This window comes from Copidosoma floridanum, unplaced genomic scaffold (assembly GCF_036245765.1).
Source record: "Copidosoma floridanum isolate Cflo_tuat_1 unplaced genomic scaffold, Cflo_Japanese_pri ptg000017l, whole genome shotgun sequence".
In the NCBI taxonomy this organism is placed as follows: Eukaryota; Metazoa; Arthropoda; class Insecta; order Hymenoptera; family Encyrtidae; genus Copidosoma; species Copidosoma floridanum.
The window spans coordinates 4,739,264-4,759,058 of record NW_028321894.1 but is presented as its reverse complement, the minus strand read 5'-3'; the positions used below and the strand labels follow the sequence as shown (position 1 = coordinate 4,759,058).

The window sequence follows — 19,795 nt, the reverse complement described above, 5'->3', positions numbered from 1 at the left end:
GAGATATGCCCAGGGTGTGCAGAACCTCAGCGTACCCCGATGGCTTGGCAGCAGTTAAATTTCCACGGTTCAGCTGCACATATTGCGTGATGCCAGCAGCCACACAATGGCTGCTTGTGCTTATGCTCAAGTTGCTGGTGGCACGGGCGAGGTATTCACTCATGTTTCTTGGGCCAAGACAAAACTAGCCCTTATCGAGAGCTTAATTCTATCTGAAAAGCCAGCAACCCAGATGATTATCCCTCGTCTCAAGCTCGCGCGGCCCTCATTGCATTTGAGGATGGTCCCGTTTCACTATATTTACGCCAGTGCGTTGTGTACGCACAGTTTGGTGGCCCAACGAGTCACCCCATCATGACCATTTAGTACTTGCGGCGTGAACCCTATGTGGGACCATTTGCTCTCCTTCGCTCTAAGAGGCGTGGTCTCATCACTGTGAAGGGCTATCTCGCCCTTTTTATTTGCTTCAGCACCAAGGCCATACACCTCGAAGCCGTAGAAGACCTCTTAACGGAGAGCTTTCTCGGAGCTCTTACGAGCTTCGTCAGACGTCAAGGCTTGCCTGGGGAGATCTGGAGCGATAACGGCTCCAATTTTTAGGCCACCAATCACAAGCTAAACCGTCTTCACTGGGAGGCTAAATTCGAGTGGAACTGTTAGCATGACTCTCTCGCCAAGGAAGGTGAAACTTGGCGCTTTATTTCACTATCCGCTTATCACTTAGGAGGGCTTTAAGAGTCAGGGGTAAAGTCTGTAAAGACTTATCTTTGACGGATCATCGGACCTCACAAGCTCCCCTATGAAGAGCTTAGCACGCTGCTTGTCAAAATAGAGATGACACTCAATTTTCACCCAATGGTACCGCTGACCAGTGACATGGAGGATCTCGAGGCTCTGACACCAGGCACTTAATCATAGGTGAGTCTCTGAAGGCGATCCCATGTCTGCATTGTATTGCATCAATATTGCTGAGTCGTCAAGATTAGATAATGCTAAACGCTAGAACCTCGTCTGGGGACTGTGAGATCATTCTAAGTTGCACTGGAGTTACGAGTATTTGCATACTCTGCAGCAACAAGCCAAGTGGACAGGCCCGAAAGGAAATCTCAACGTGAACGACCTCATTGTAGTGCTTGATCCATCACGGATTTTCTCTGATGACCAATGGCTGCTTGGACGTGTCATCGAGGTCCATCCTGGTCACGATGGCCTGGTGCGCTCTGCCACTAACAGGACCGTTAAAAACATATACACACGCCTAATCATCAAGTTGTCCATACTATCTATGGACTCGGTCCCCTGAGAGTCAGGTGGCCCGACTCTGAATCCGTCAGCGTAACTCTCTTGCTATGGCGAGTGGCAAGCGTGATTTCTTTCGAACTGTATTGTCGTTTTAGGAACGCGGAAGGCTGGATGTTGGTTTGAAACTTAAAGTACTTTGGATCTTGATCTAATCTGACGGTCTGTCTTGTATCTTATAAATAAGCGAGAAGTCTCTTAATTGTCACAAATCAGAAGTCCCGTTTCTTTTATATATAGAAAGAAGCCATAGGATCATCAAATTTTTCTTTCCCAACGAAGATATTGTATTCCCGCAAGCAGTGGGTAAACATTGACCATATAAGTAAGTTAAGTAAGGCACACCTGCAAATTGTTTAAACATTAAAAATGTAAGCGTGTAATCTTCTAGTTTATATTATTTGCAATAACCGACGATTTCTAGCTTTACCTTATCCATTACGTAGTTAGATAAAACAACACTGGATTGTTCATTTAATTTATCCTCTAAATTTATATATTTCAACGTTCTGTTTCAAAGAATAGGAATAGGTGTTTTTATCTCAATCATATTTTATAAAAAAAAGGCGATGGAAAATTTAAGAACAAGATAATTTCTGGCCTAGAGACCTAAATTTAAAAACTCATAACTTTTATCAAATCTAATTATTGTTAAAGCATAAATTTTCTTTTCCTTACTTTACAGACTAATAAATGAGCTTTGGTAGGAAAATTGTTTTACAAATAATTAACTGTGAATTATTAATGATGTAAAAAATTAAAACGTTTCAATGCATTTTTAACGATTTCCGCACCCTTGTATATAGTTTTTAATGTAACTGTCACACTTAACGTCAAATTTAAAACCTATTAAAAACCTATTTTCGTCCATTGGAAGAGTGAACATCATTATTGGAAATAAATAATTTATGCAGTGCCCTACGTCTTATCGGTGTGTGGATTATATCGCACACCTGATATAGGTGCTCTATATCCTTTTTCTGTCATAAAATATTATTTCACACTGTTAATTAGGTAGTTTTACTAGCTACTAAAACTATTGCATGAATAAATTGAAACAACTAATGAATAAAAAACATTATTGTGGCAATTAAATTTTTCAATTTATTAGGATAATAATACAATGTGATTGAACAATAATTTTTTTGCTCCAAGTTACATTGTTAAATGTTTAAAGTCACTCATATACTGCAGAGCTTAGTCAAACAACTTCGGTAGTAAACAACTATCATCCGTATCATGAGTATAATTTATGGATGAATTTTCGTTTCTGTTTTGTCCACTTGCACCATCATAAAAAAAAAACTTTGTCTATGATTTTTGAGTTTTCTTTAATGAATTCCACGGAATTTTCTTGCAAAAGATAAACAGCAATAGTATCATGATGAAAACATTTAGAAATGAAAACAAAACATTCGATTCTTACCTCATTTTTTGTCTTTACAATAGAATGAAAAAAAATGTAATGTTACCTGAGCATATTTTGAACGGGTGCGTAAAATTCAATCTTTATTAACAAGGGCATAGTTGGTAGAAATGTTACAATGCACTTGTTTTTTGACTAACTGTGATTTTTCTTCGTTTTTTTATTTAAAAACTCTTTTCACTCATTGACTAAAAATGATGGTAGCAGTACTTCACTTGTACCGTTACTTAAAAATTCTAACAATTGATCAACGTCAGATATTAGGGTTTATAATGAAGTTTTTTAGTTGTGACCCACTGTTTATGCTAAATACTGTTAAGTTGGTTTTCTTTAAAATTCTCATAAGTCCAAAATAAATACTTGAAGGCTAATTTTAAAATAACTGTATTGTAACGGCAAATACAGATAAAAATAAAGTACAACTAAACTAAAATTTAGTACATAAGCTCGATCTATCAATAATATTACGAAGAAGCCTAAAGAACTTAAAGTAAGTCGTTATAATTCCTAATAACCATCTATTTATTAACATATGCTCTACAGTAATAAACATAATTTATTATTTATATTATAGGAAACGCTACATTTTGCAAGAAAATAAAACAAAATAATACGTACAAGGAAATCGCTGTTAATAAGACGTTCCACTCTACATAAATGGATTTATTTTACTTAATTCTCCTGGTGAATAGAAATGTACTTTCAATGGCAAATTTGACGTTGAATACGACAGTAACATTAGGAACTGGCTAGAAGGGTACATTAGTTATAAAAATGAATTTTAAACTTTTAAGTGCTCATAACAATAGTAATTTGTTCATTATTTTTCGTGAAACAATTACTTATTGATATTTATTTTATCTTTAAAATAAAAAAATTAATATTGTAGTTTAAATAGTACCTAAGTTATACATTTTTTAAAGTTAATCTTCAAACCAAATATCGCTAAATTCTTATATTTCAAATTACTTTTGTTTTCGATGGAATTAAAAAAAGAGAAAAAAAAGTATGTTTTTTTTTAAATAGGGCATGTGAAAAAAGTTTTTTGATTGAATTCAAGGTTTAATGGTCAGAAAAGTGTTTAATTTGTAAAAAAACGTCCCATATTCGAGGATTAATATAATTATTAGCCTAATATGTATAAAAGCTTATGCTTTTTTTTATTAGTTTTGCTCTTTACCCTAAATAATATATTAATATGTAACTAGAAGAAAGAAGTACCAAAGATAATGTGGAAATATTGAGAAAATAATAAACAAATTAATAATTACAATTACGAATGCTCTTAAGACACTACGTATAATTATAATAATTATTAACGGAAGAATGTTCTTACATTAAGATGTATTTCTCTTTCGCTCTGAACTGCATGTTTTTATCACCTAACAAGCGAGTTATTTGAAAACTCTAATAAGTGTTATAAGACAGTGATATTGGTAACACTTATTATTAAATGAACAAACAATATCTCTGTCATCTTAATTATAAAAGTTTGTATGTCGATATTTTTTTTAAAGTAAAGAATGCATATAGTTCAGCAATACCTACTGCTATTAGCAATACATAGCAGCACTACATTGCAGACATTCACTGTGTATAATATGTGTATTATTATTGAGATAGACTAATGCGAAGGTCTATGCAACTGTTTTTTGTCCTTAGAACTACGCTCTTATAAACATTATTGTGTGGATAAGTTAACTTTGGTCAACTCACACACGGACAAAAAGGCTTCTAGTAACTTAAAAATTAACATTGTTTCGTGTTATTGTATAGGAAAAGAGGGCACTGTTAGAGGAGAGTAAAGGAAACAAAAAATAAAAATTAAATTGAATTTAATAAAAAATAAAATAAAAAAATACAATGGAATCAAAAAAAAAAAGAAAAATAAATATGACATACTTACGAAGCTCAACTCTCTTAAGTACTGAACTTAATTTTCTTATTTTTTTTTTTCGTTTTTCAAATTTTTGGTTTCAGTGAACTACATAAATGTAGTACTAATCTTCATAGAAGTTCGTTTTTCCTAGGGGTCTGGCGACCCCTTGTTACCTGAGAAATTGTGTGTCTTTATACTTATCTTATGTTTAAGGAACTTCGTTCTTACCGTACGTCCCATGACCAATTCATACCCCCTAGTTTGTTTCTTTTAATTTGTTTCTTTTAATTTGTTATTTTATTATTTTTTCATATTTTACTTTTTTTTTTCTTAATTTTTTTTTGGTATTCCTTTATTTTATTCTATTTTTATTTTTGTATTTAATATTCTTTCTATCAATCTCTTTTTAATTTCATTTTTTTTTATTTCATTGTATTTTTTTATGTCTTTTAAATTTAATTTCTTTTTTTTTATATTTTATTTAATTGATTTGTTTTCTCACTTTTTTTTCGTAATTGTATAGCCAATTAATACAATTGTTCTTTTATTTCCTTATAGTTATTTAATGACATTTTGCAATGATTTGCTTATCAAATTCAAATAAGCGCCCTAAAAAACCATTAAAATCATATGTAACTCAAAATATACATGCATAATGATCTTACATAATTTATTAATTTTTTGATTTATTTAATTACCTTATTTATATAATTATGTAACATTGTAACATAATTTGTTTGTCGAATTCGAAACAATTGCCCTTAAAAACCATTGAAACGTTCTGCAACTCTATTGTATATGTTTATTTTAATCATTCATTTATTTGTTAAATTATTTATTTACAACAGTAGTTTTAAGCATTATTTAAAAGCCAAAAAGCATCAGGTTTCAAATAAAACGGTCAGTATTTCATGCATTAAATGCATAAAATACTAATATGTAATGCATAATAACGCACCTTTTTCGATTTAATCTACATAAGTATATTTATGCTACTTAAATTTTTTGTTTTTTTAAATTTAGAATTTAGGAAAAAAAAGTTTTTTTTAGGAGGAAGAGACTTGTAGTAAGCGATTTACGTCTTATAAAAATTTGTCGTTTTTTAAATTCCAGCCTTCCAAGCACGCGACGTAGAGAGCTTCGTTTTAATAAATAATCAAATAAATAATTTATGATTAATTGAGTGCATTATGAGTGAATACATATAAAAATGAAAAATAAGTTACGAACCACACTATAAGTACAAGAAATCAAAATTCCGGAACGGCAGCGCTCGTAGCAGAGTGAGTGAGGTACTAGACTTGTATGCAGGAGGTTGAGGGTTCAAATATCTAATTTGAAAAGTGTTTTTTTTTTTTAGAATTGTGAAAAAAAAATTCTTAAGTTAAATAAAAATTATTGTGGGAAAAGAAGATTAAAATTCGTTTAAAAAATAATTATTGGGGAGTGTGAGGGAGAATAGTGGGCCGATGTGTGCAGAAGACTAGCGTAGCACAGTTGGAAGATACAGGGTGAGGGGAAGTGTGTAGGGAACTGATAGAGAGTGTGACGAGGTAAGGTGGTAAATACAATGAATTAAGAGGAAGAGACTTCCAGTCAACGACTTTCGTGTTATAAAAATCTATCGTTACTTAATTTCCAGCCCCTCCAGTACGTGACATAACGAACTTTATTCTTAAAAGGTTTAAGGATTCATATAGAAAAGTGTGAGATTATGGGTTATGTTTTATTTAATTTTTGAGGGCATCATAATGTAAAGAAAAAGAAATAGTAAAATATAAATGATTTTCATAATGTGAGATACTTATAGTATTGAAAGTTAATGTTGAGTAGTGTGGGACAAAGCAGAGAGCGCGTAACAAGCGAAGGTTCTGCTGGATAGTTGCACTAAATTACTTATGACACATAGAAAGATGAATGTCTTTGGTAAGTATTGATTGTCTAGTTTTTTTGTATATTTTTTATATTTCCTGAATATCTATATGATATCTCTTTTATCTCAGTTTTCTGATTTTTTTAAAATACTTACAGATGCATGCACGTAACTGCACTTACCGCATTAGGAGTCCTCCCTGACTTAGTGCATTGATAAATCATAGTACATTACTAACCTAAGAAGTATGCTGTAAAACGTATAAGAATTTACAGGATACCTTTAGTTTTTAAAATTATACTCTTTGATGAAAGTTGTAATATGTTCTGATTTTAAGTTTTAAGCTTTCTATCGTACTTTTGTCGCATTTTAATACCTTCAAAAATTAGAAAGTATTGAGTGAGTACACAAATTTTACAGCTTTTCTAGTCAATCTCTATTAGTTTTTTTCTCATAACATAACTTTTCTTATAATCCTTTTTATTTTAGTAATGCTGATCCAAATAGGCAGTACAAGAAGAATGATTTTTAAGAATCAATAGTTTAAAGATTTGAAAGAGCAATCTCTGGTAGAGCAACTGAAGCTGTTAACTAACAGCAGTGTTAGACGTGGAACATAAAGAAACTATGTTTGGTCAGTTTAAATAGTTATTCATATATTCTCCCTTTGTATACAACTGTTTTAAGCACAAGAATACACCTGCTGTTGAGCACAAAAATTTGGCTGGTTTATAAGGCACCCAAACAATTAGAGATAAATAGTTATCTGATAGCACGAAACACTCGATTTGGCTTGATCCTTATCCTCCTGCTACACTATGGAACAGACTTACTATCTGGCACTCCAACTTTACATAAAGAAAAAGAAAGCCAACCTTAGAGTACGGTACCACTTCACTTTGCAGCTTCCAAAACCTGAATGTTAGAGCACAAGGCTAACAACTGTATTTGGATGCTCCCTTATTGTACAACAGCATAAGTACATCATTATTTTTTAACAACTACTACTGTTTTATTGTGCAATAGCTGATACTCGCTCACTACCCACGTAAGCTAAGATTATTTCTACTAATACTATCCAGCAGTTGATTAAACGATAGCTTAAGCTGTTTCTCCTTCTACTATATAATCATGTAGTAGCATAAGTGTTTGTCTTTTCACCAACACCTTAAAGGAAGTTGGGGTGGAGCCCAAAACCATTATGGTTAATCTATTTACCTCCTTGTATTGAAGCCCGTTATGATTTTTTTTTTTTTTTTAACAGTCAACAAACTTTCGAGATAAGTTCATAGTATCTAACGATTATAACCTAGTGCAAATATTTCAAAGACCAAACAACACTTTTATTTACCGTAAAAATTCTTTTTGTTTATCAGTCTAACTTAAAAAATATAATTATTTGCCTCTAAATAACATTTTCACCTCTCAGTTCACACAAAAAAAAGTTGAAACTACTTTTAAATTAAAATTGAAAAAAAATTTGACAACGTAAAAAAAAGGGTATTTTTTCTCTATGACATGGAAACATGAATCTTTTTCGGGGATCAAACTTAAAGGTCATCTATTCTCTGTTTACTGCATAAGATTTTACTATTATCTGCACAGAAAATAAATTAGAATCTATACCGTTTGAGCGGCAGAGAACATCTGATCTACGTGGATTACAATAATTAACTCTTCGTTGGGTTTTAAAATAAGTCTTCATTGCTATACACAAACCAGAGTAACACTTTAATGACCTTGTGAGAAATTTCTGTTCAATAAAAACAATTATTAAGGAAACTAAACCTTAACTTTTTTATTTCTTAATCTAAAAAAATTGCGTGAAATTATTAACAATACAAAAAATACGTTCGACACATAAAAACATAGAATTTTTATTAATTATTATTATAAATATATATATTTATATTTAGATATATATTTTATACATACACATAAAAAAAACTTTTTCCAGCTCTTCTTAAAGATGTTGAGAAATCTCCGTATGCGATGCTCCAGTTTCAAAAAAAAGATGTAGAAAGAATTGCTCTTTATCCTAATTTAGATTATCGGCAACTTTATAATGTCTTGTCACAGCTAGCAGACGTCATTCCATCACTGCACAGTGGAGTATATGGTATGTATAACTAGTTTTAGTAACTTATAAAGCCTTTACAACTTTTTAATGAAAAAAACCAAAAACAAATTATAAGTTTATATTTCAAGGCACAACCGCAATTACTAGAGAAAATTATACTTTCAAGATAAAAAAATGTTCTAATAGATAAATATTATAAAAATAAATTGCTTGATAAATAACTTATACTTTACAAATTAATTAATAATGAATCAACGTAGAAGGAAATAAAATGGCTGTCTGATCTCAGCTTAGTAGTGTTCTACCATTTTAAGTGCAGTACACTTGCTTAACGCCTAATAAGAAGCTCATAGTTTTTTTCTCATAAATTAAAAAAGAAGTTGCAATCAAAACTGATTTTGTGTTGGACTTTTACTTATACCTCACACACAGTTATTAAAAAAAAAAAAATTACAATGTGTTAGAAGTTTGGTGGGACCTTATTACTTATTTCATAAGCTTCTTTATGGTGTATTATCCATGGACAACGACAATAAATTTTGAAGATTTTATTTAAAAAATTCAGAAATTTTACGTTCGAAGTAATTTCAAACTTCTTGCGAAAATAAGAAAAATTGTGTCTGGGTGTAAATCAAGCACACAATCTATTGTTCAGCAGAAAGTTCCTTTTCTATGTAAGCCAACAAAGAGCTGTACGTTAATACATACCCTAGGTTCTCATTAACATTTCACGGACAAGCTAAAGACTATTTTCCAGTTATACCTTAAGATGATATAAAACTTGTGCTTCTGGTTTTGAAATATCCCAACAAATAAAAAAACCCATTGGGCCTGATAGTGCGTATGAATACACAGAATCTGGGTAGCACTAGAAATGGAGCTACTTTCAAGTTAGCAGTACCTTGTGCATTTGATCCACTCATGAGAAAGATTTTTTTTAATTTTTGTGAAAAGTTTCATTTTTCTTGAAACTTATTATTACAGGTTTTTTAATTTAATTTAAAAAATTATTTGTCACGTATAAAGTAATAATAATGATTTAAACAGTGTCTTTGAATATATTAGAGCCTATTAATTAAATGATACCTATGTGTTACACAATTGCATGGAATAACAATAAGAAAGTCATGATAAAGTTTCAATATATAAATTGTAAACAAGCCAAAACAAGTTTTTCATTTATTTAAAAATAATACCAATAAATCAAATAGTTACACTTATCTACGTACACATAGTCACAATAGTGGGACTTTTTTTTCCAAGTACATAAAAAGTGAGCCCCTACAATAAACAATTATAAAATGGTCTTAAATATATATATATATCTCCCTATATTATACAGTTGTATGAACGAATGTGAGTCTCAGCTCCCCCCCTCTTCCCACCGCTCCCACTTAGCTCCCCCTCGATTTACATAGTTATTTGCTTGTTTTAACGTTATTTTTGATCTAATTATATTTGAGTGAGCTCCCCCCTTCTCTCCGCTCCGTCTCGCTTACCCTCCATCTCCTCCTCTACCTCCCTTCTCTCAAAATACTTATGTATTAAATGTTTTACCATCATAAGTGTTAAAAAATATATGTAACTTAGTACCCAAGTCATCCCTCGTTATTAGGGTTTTTCAAGTCACTGATCATCGGTCTTCCTCTGTCTTTTCGCTTCCCCTTACTTACTAAATGTCTCTGAAGTACCATTATTTGTTTAACTTGATTAAACTTTTACATTTTTTTTCTTTTTCTGGTCCATGTGTTCTTTACCTAAATATAAAATTCTCTATTACCTGAGGACTTTATTTACAAAAAGACAGAATTTAGAAGAAGGTATAATTAAATAGATAAACACAATTAAGCTTTTAAAACAATAAGTCATTCTATTAGCTTAATGAGCTGACATTTTATGTGTCGTTTTAACCCTTCTGTTCTTTTAAACCCCTTTCCACATTTTTGACATATTTCTTTTTTATGGCTCTTATGAATTAACATACGTCTATTTAAATGTGATGATCTTCAAAGTTGCATATTCTTAAACTACTGAAAAATTTCTTGCTAAACAACATTTTTAATTTCTGATTTATTCTGGGATTCAATTTAAATAAAAATTCTTTTTGGATTCTTACGTTATAATAAAGCAACGTATAATTGTCCGTAAGAGAATGAAGGTTTTTTGATATATAATCCTAAGGAATCAAAACTCTGTCCTTGTGATTTGTTGATAAACATAGAACATGCTAATACAAAGGAAAACTGTTTCCTATAGAAGACAAAAGGTAATGATGATGAGGTGCCAGCATTCAATGTTATTCTAGGAATATAAACATTGCTTTCTATTTTTTATCCCGTTATTATTTCTGTTTTTATATTGTACTTTATTAATTTTGTTATTTTTAATCTTGTGCCTCTACAGAGACCGACTGGTATACTTAAAGTTCTGAGTAATATTACTATAGCATTTATTTTAAATTTTTATTCGTGTGGTGGAAGATCTTTTCTGATACCATTTGAAAATTCTATTGGAAAATTAATGTTCATGTTATCATATGTTTTATCAACTCCTTTTTAAGTCACGTATTCTGCTGTTGTTAACTAAATATCAGCTTGCATTGATAAATACACGAGTAATGTCGTTATTTTGTCTACTCAATCTGTTAGTGGGCGGTTGGCGAGCGGAGCGCGCAGGAGGGCGATATATATATACACTTGCACACACACTTGTGTGCACACACACACACACACACACACACGTGTGTGTACTTGTGATGATTATCCTGATTAAAAGTGTAGTTACATTTTCTTACTTTTTAACTATGATCCAGTTGGCTAGCGATTGCAATTTTTAATTGGTCAGTAAAAGTACGGCATATAATATTTTGCCATTTCTAGTTTTAAAAAACATTCTGTCGTAGGATAAGGGCTTAGGCTTCTTAGAATTATGGTCCACGATTTTATGGTTATGTCGTTTTGATAAGCAAAAACAAAGTTTCAAAAAATACTCAAATAATTGCAACGACGAAAAAATGCATTTGGAACATTATTCTTTTATTCAATTAACATTCTATTAATTTCTTATACTTTTAGTTTGAATTTAACACTTACCTTAAAATTTTGAAACGCTCATTATAACCTTGGTTAAAGTGAGTAAAAACTTGCTTACTGTAACAGTCTTATTAAATTGGTTTTTGACAAAAAATATTGTGAAAACTGACACTAAAATTTTTTAATTGCTAAGTTTAAATATTGGGACTGGTAGCTTATTTTAGAGTTATGCTTAGTCCTGAGGCGGGAGGCTTATGTCACCACTGGAGGGCACCTAGCTGTTCTTTCATTTTCGGGTTGTCGTTTGCCGTGTGCGCACACTCTCCCATTTTGCTTCGTTTTTGCTGCACCGATTTTTGCTTTAATCGATTCATGTCGGATAGAAAAGATAGAAAAAAAAATGTTATTAACTTTTATCAACAAACTCTTCAGTTTAAGTTCAATTGTGGTGATTTTATTAAGTCTCCCTAGCCAACTGATTGGCATGCTGCTCACAGGTTATAGGTGTAACAAAAAGTATGTCACGCGTGTGAAGTAAGGATTTTCTTTTTAATTTTCTCGCTTGTGCTTTTTACGTCCTCTTCTCTATCTCTCGGCTCATTTTTTTTTCTATTGATGCCTTTTCTCGCTCCACGTCCGTTTGCTTAAATCAAAAGCGTCGTAAACTTAGGAAGAGAGAAACGTCTCCTTATGAAGAAAAACTGCTTGGACCTCTAGTGCCAAAATCAACCACCAAGCAGGACAATCAACGTAAGTCAGACCGAAATGACTAGGTAGTCCAGACACTGCTAAAGGAGGCAGTGGGTGGTATGTTGGTAGACGTGAGTCATGTTTATGTTGCAGATAATTAGGTGGTGGAGCCGATCGTGCAGGTTGAAAAAGGTCTGACCAGAGGAGCTACAGCAAACGTCATTCAGAAGAAGAAAAGAGAGAAATGTAAGTGAGATCGTATACCCGATGATCGTATTTATGTTACCGTTTCTCAGTAGGTAGCTGATTATCTTCTGTCTTAATATCAAGTTTATATATTTTATAAGTTCATTGGTGTTTTATTTTACTTAGGCTTGCTTTTATTAAAGAATAGTAATTCATAAAACATATAAGATAGCGTGGCAGTTTTCGATTTTTTCTTTTCGCTTGTTTGTTTACTGCATACATCAAGTGCGTTGCGTCGTTCTTGGAATTCGGAATCTGACACGTGTTTTAATTTTTGCTTGGGTATGGTGATAGTTAAGTGCAGAGGGAGAGTACGTTATTACCTTAGTAACTTTCCATAAAGAGGGATGCCTGGAGGCCATGGTTAAGAGGAGATGTTGGGTGGCTGCATCGTGCGTTCTGTTGGCCTGCACGTGCATGCCTTTTTATTATGTGTTTAACAACTCGTAGTACACATAGAGTGACCATTTCAAAAAGTCTCTCCTTATATGTTCTCGTATGCGACGCAGACGTGGTTACGCTTTTTCTTGCTTCTACATACACGCTTGTTCTTTCGGGAGACATGTGTACGCACAAGAATTATTTCATGTAACACATAGGCACACGGAGTAACAATCGTAACCATTCTAGATGAGATTGACATGCAGAAGATTGTAGATACCTATAAAATGATGGAAGAATCCTTAGATCAAGATGACGTGGTGATAGTAACCAGGAAATATAATTTAGAGGTGCTCTTAGTTAATGATAAGTTGATTGCATATCTTCGTTAATTAATAAATTATGATTTTGCAACCGTTTTTTGCATTTACTGTGTCTTGTGTGAGAGTTTCTGCTGCTTAGGCGTGTGGCTTATGCATGTTGTGGTCGAATGGCCGGGTCATTTGTCCAACCGGATCCCATGGGTAATGTGTGTATATTTTGTTGGTGTATATATGTCCACTCATGTTTCCCATGGATACAGTCTTTGTTTGGGTAGTTCTTGGAAAATAATAACTTGGTCTTGGTTATTTTAGGAGGCGGTGCAACCGATGATCTTGACATGAATTACACATTTAAAGTAATAGATTCATGGGGGGGGTGAAATAGTACTGAGGCCTATACAACAGCAAAAATTTTTACTCAATGGCTCTTTGGATAAAGAAATATTTAAAATTTAAACTGTTAGTGAAGAAAGAAGATTAAAAAAGTTTACAAATAAAAAAACTGTTTTAAAGAAAATATAGAAGATTTGCAAAAAAACGAAATGTGCGTAAATAACAATTTAAAGATAGATTTTATGAAAAAAACCATTCAAAATAAACAAATTAGTTAATAAACACCTAACAAAATGTTAGGTTGTACAAAATAAGATCTCATAAAAAATGAAAAGGCCATGGAGAATAAGCGCATAAGGACAATTCCTGGGTCTCCATGCATTTTCAAAACTTTGAAAGTATCTTTAGAGAGTTATAGAAAGAAGAAAGCTGAAAACCTCGAGAGCAGGTTATTTATCAACTAGAGAAGCATAAATATTAAATATAGGCTCTTGTTACAAAATTAATTGAGAGCCAACCATTGGCGTAAACGAATTTACAACTTTTACTCCTGCATCTAAAATGTGGCAACACTCAATAAATTTAAGCTCCAACTCCATAAACCATTTTATGGTACCAAAAGGAGACTATGGAATACAAATAATTATTTTAAGATAGAGGATTTTAGTAAAGATAGCTTAGAACAATTCAATAATCACCGTACGCATCAAACTCTCGTAGATAATTAAAAAAGAGTGTGTCACATTACTGACCCGGTGGTATAATACATAAGATCAAAGAAATGAAACGTAGTAATATCAAATAAAACACGTACTGAATGCGAAATAAATTGCACATGATACGCTTTGAACCCGAAAAGCATAACGCTACTAGATTTTGTGAGATCTTTGATGGACTAATAAGGGAGTTTTAACTAGTAAGTAAAACCCATAAATTCTCTGAAGATGAGAAATAAGATGTATTTTATCACGTAATTGTAAATGGTATACCAGATAATAAGATGACGCATTTTGATAGATTGTTCAAATGCAAGGATGGTTTATTGTATAAATATTTAGGCAAGTATATTTTAAAACAGAAAGCTGAGGAGTAACTTCCTATACTAGTTGCCACTGCAGAGGTGGGGCAAGCAGTGCTCTGGCAACGAATACTGCGTCATCCAGCAAACAATGCTATGAATGGAACAACAAGGGTCACATACCCAGAGTCTGAAGAAGGGACAAAGCCTAAGGATGGGCTATACCTGCTAAGGATTTGTAAGAAATATCAGGTCACATGTACCTGGATGCAGATATTATAAAAATAAACAAAGTAAAAATAATAACACTAATTGGGATTTAAAAAGAAATGGTGGTGGTCTTAAGAATGACTTTAATAGTAATAAGTTTATTAAGCGTAGAAGTGATAGTCAAAACGATAAAACTGGTAGTAAATAAGCCAAAGACGATATTAAGAAAATAATGAATGAAAACAAGACATGTCACAGTAACAAAACAGGTAAGAGAAAGAGAAAAATGTTAATATTTCACGCATGCAATTGGCTTTCTAGTATTAGACCCAAAACTTTGCTCTCAACGTGCGCAAAGGAAAAAGAACTTGATAATAAAAGCACACAAGTAATTAAGTTTGTAGCGGATTCTGGTGCTACAGAACACTTTGCAAAGTCTTAGTTTAATTTTAGAAACTTTATTGACTGCAATGGTGAGCTAATTAACTGTGCGAATGGTAACTCCTACGCAGACTTGATAGTGGAGGGAAAAGGGTGTGTCTTGAGTTATAACAATAATAATGAGGTACAACTAGATAAGGTTATTTGCTTTGAAGTGCTTGCCTGAAACTTGCTTTCACTTTGATGCTTTGCTAACAGGAGTATGAGCATTCACTTGTATGATAAAAAGATTGATACATGTGATGTAAATTTAAATTAGACTTCTATTTCGAATGAATATAAAAGTCCCTATTGAACAAAAGAACTTATTTAAAGTTGTCAAAATTCGTGTAACGACAGAAATGTAAAAACGTTTTAAATTGTTTAATGACTACACGTGTCGCAGCAAAGTTAAAGAAGGTTTAGCAGATTGGCAAAAATAAGAGTAAAGATCGCTCTGAAATTTTAAATAAAGAATTCGAAAAAAATCGTTCAAGTGGTAGAAAAGGAAATAATTTATAGAAAACCATACTAGATAGAAAGATAAATGATAGTACAGACTTGCTGATTAAAAAGATTTCAGAAATTCACAGTCTTTTCTCATAGAAACATAAAATGTTTGAGAAAAAAACGAAGTTATGCTCTGGCATGTAAGATTCAGACTTGCATTAGCGGAATATCTCAGGGCATTGCAAAAAACCTATCCTCATAACAAAGAACTAAACAAGGCTGTGTTGAATGATTTTATTGGACCATGTGAGGTATGCTTGATTGCAAGGATTAAAAGACTGCCGTTCAACACCAAAAGACTAAGGGCAATCAAACAACTCGCGATTATTTACGCTGACACAATGGGTCCAATTAGTTCACATACTCATCCCAAAGGGAACAAGTTTGCAGTTATATACATAGATGATTCCTCGAGGTTAATGATGGCTTATCTAGTAAAATCTGAGAGTGAAGCAGATGCTTGTCTGGACATCTTTGTGACAAGCGCGAGAAGTTTATTGGATCATGATGCCAAGATGTGCTACTTACGCACCGATCAAGGAACAGAGTTTACTGGAGGACAGATAGTATAAGTTCTTCAGAGGTTGGGAGCTAAACTTCAGCTGGTATCTTCAGATACTCTTCAGCACAGTGGCATTTCAGAGCGAATTAATCGCCCATTGCAGGATAAGGTGCGAGAATACACGTATGACTCCAGGCTCAAAGAGAACCTGTTAGATTTAGCTCTTAGTTCTGCGGTGTATGCCTAGAATTAAACGCCGCACCAATCTAATGACATAATAGCACTATTAAAAGGATTTGGTCCCTGTGTAAAGATAGATGTAACTAAAATTAGAAGATTCGGCTCTATGACTTTTATAAAGATTCAAAGGAATCATGGACATTAATTTGGCTCACAACTTGTAAGGGTAGTGTTAATTAGCTACATGCCTACAGATTATTACTTTTAAAAGTCGGAGGATAGAAAATTCTATGAAGTCAAACATGTCAGGTTTTATGAAACTTTAGTCTTGAAAGACATTGGCAGCAAAAAAAAGATTGCAAATTGCAATAACCGTAAGATGGGTATTGAAAAAAAAAAATGGCTTTTAAAGTTTAATGAATATTCCTCTCAAGAGTATGTAAAAACGGAGGAAGGGGACGTAATAAAAAAAAAAGTGGATGACCAAAAAAAGAGAAAACGTCTCCTAAAGAATACTCTGCATCTTTTGTCACTGTCAATGACACGAGCTTCAGCACAAAAATCAGGTATAGAAAATAGTTGACAGATCAACCAAAAACATTGAAAGAGGCAAATTAAACATTTTTGATTGCAAATGGGTCTTAAAAAAAAGATTAACAAAGATGAAAGCTTGAATTTCAAAGTGAGATTGGTGATTTTTGGCTTCAAAGATAAAAATGAGTACGACTTGCAAGATACTTATGCCCCTGTTTCTGGACTTGCTCTAGTAAGATCTGTGTTTTCTACCATAAAATATCGAAACTTGTCAACTTAACGTCAAGACAGCCTTCTCAAATGGTTCAATAAGGAAAGAAATATACGGGTGATTCTGCTGTAACATGCTCAGATCGTGCCCAGTACTTATACTTACGTGCCGTAATGAAATCAAAAACCTTAGGAACCTCAAATTGTGTTAAATGTTATCTACTTTTTTTGACAAATTATGTTATACCAATATATTTTTTCCTTTATTGAGATAATCGATCACTAAGAGTCAAGTTTTCCATTTCGACCTATGTCCACAACTCAATTTCACTCATAAAAACTTTCACCCATAAAAATAAGGCTTATCTGACACTTGGGTGTGTAAGCATTATATACTTTTGTTATTGGGGATAGAATTTGTACCTTAGTCCTACCAAAAATTGACAAAGACGAGTGAGTTTTTATTGCATACATTTTGTCCACGTTTTTACGCCATAATAATGGTTTTAACAAAAATCAGTTCAAACTAGTCACTTTTTGGATTGGAAATGCTAGCCAATGCTCACTTTTTAAAGTATAGGACTAAAATTCATAAATCCTCTCGACAGTAGTACCAGAACTTGTTACGTCTCGAATAGCCAAGCTATTCTATTAGAGTATTTCATGCGTTCAAACATTTGATTCCATTCCGACCCCCCATGGAACAACGTCTCGCTGTACGTGTGCAGGTACGCAAACAACAGTTTTTTGTTGCACTTCAGGCTAGTAAATGAAGTATGGGTGGAGAAGTCGTTGTAATACGTGTATGAGTCATACGAGCACTACAAACATTGAAAATTCCGTTCCGAACGTTTCCACTCCAACCGTACCTTACCTCAATGTGCCGTTTTCTTTCGTTTTAGAGCAATCAATTCTAGCCAAACTTTTTTTCCAGCACTGTTGGGCTCAAAGACGAGACTCGTATCTCGGAGTTTCGTTCAATTGGCCTTTTTTCGCTACATAAATGCAAGAATGGTAGTGCTTCTTCTAACGTTGTCAGCCAAGTGGTACACTCCAGTAGGTTGCTTTATCTGGGTTTAAATGAAAGAAAAAACATAGTCCTAATAATAAAAAGAATAATTTCCTAATTTTGTGCCCCAAATGAGCAGTTATAGTGATTTTATGAAAAAATACTGAATTTTAGCCAAAATCAAATTATTAGCGATATTAACGTTCTAACTGAAACTGTTGTAACTTTTGAATGGAGGCACGAAATCAAACAAAATTTTTCTAAATCAATATTTCATGATCTCAGCTTTCATTTGAGCCCAGTTAAAGTAGTCAAACTGTTGAAGGAGCTTAGCTACACGTGTTAGAAAGTAACATATAATTTCTCGAAAATCGATGAAAGCTGACTTTTATAAAATTTTGTATAATTTTCGACTAGAAAATTTTATAGTTGCATCACTTTCAATAATTACTACTAATGTTGTATACAGTAGAAATATGATGAAAAAAGTTTTTCTTAACTAACTTTTTTTAAAAAAATTTTTCAAGTCGATCTGAGCAAGTTATGACAAAATTACCCATACACAGAAATTCCTGAAGATCTGTCTAACAATAATAGTCTTGATGAGGACAAGGTATACAAGTTCAAAAAAGCACTCTATGGGCTTAAGATAAGCCTGAAAAGATGGAATAAGCACTTCAGTGAAGCAGCTACGAAACTGAAACTTTAAACTAATACTAGTGAGCCCTGCTTACAGACATGAAAACAAAACAAAAAGTTTCTGATTTCAATATTGTACATGAATGTTTTGCAGTTAGAATTCAAGATGACAGATCTTAGCTAGATTTATACATTTCCGGGTATTAAAGTGAGAAAAAAATAGAAAAAATTGGACAATTTTACTGACACAGAGAGCATGCATTTATAAGATGCTGAAAAGTTTCGGCTTTCAAGATTTAAAAGCTTGGAGGACACCTATAGTAACTAATCAAGTTTTTGTTTAACAGCGAAAAAAAAAAAAAAAACTGAAGATATCAAAGAATTGAGTTGAACAACAACAAAGAAAGTTTTGCCGTATAGAGAAGCTATTGGTATCCTACTCTTAAGAGAGTTTTTCGGTATGTGCAACACACGAGGACTCTGGAATTAACATACAGAGGCCTTAAAGATGAATTGAGAATCTTCTCTGATGCCAGCTTAGCTGACTGTAAGGGTATAATTACAACGGGTGGATACCTTGTCAGGTTGTATGGAAACACGGTTGCCTGGAAGACAAGAAAATAAAACTATGTAGCTATCTCAACTTGCGAAGCAGAGTACGTAGTGATATGTGATGCCAGCCAGAAATTAATAGCCCTTAAGCATTTTATAAGTCTCATATTGTATCTCGTTTTGTTGCCTGCAGACCTATGGTGTGATGACAAAGCTGCAGGTGCAAGTGCAAAGATAGAGAGCGGATACAGTGCCAAAAAGATGAGACATATGACTGAGATAAATGGCCACTATATAAAAGAATGTATAAAAAGAGAAAAAATAAGGATCAAATAGACTTTATCGAAAAAGCAATTGGCAGACATTTTTACTATGCCTCTGTCATTTGAGTTGCATGAGACACTAACGAAAAAAATCTTTAATATGCATAAATGACTGAAAAGTATGAT

The 19,795-nt window shown here is 32.8% G+C and overlaps 1 protein-coding gene across 1 annotated transcript in view; it reads left to right on the top strand.

Moving 5' to 3' along the window:
* Positions 1-19,795, top strand: part of LOC106644845 (uncharacterized) — a 2,208,360-nt gene that overhangs the window by 126,945 nt on the left and 2,061,620 nt on the right. Inside the window, exon 3 of the mRNA XM_089592443.1 lies at positions 8,435-8,596. Within this exon, the coding sequence (XP_089448569.1) occupies positions 8,435-8,596 (162 nt within the window). The remainder of the gene's footprint in view (positions 1-8,434; positions 8,597-19,795) is intronic.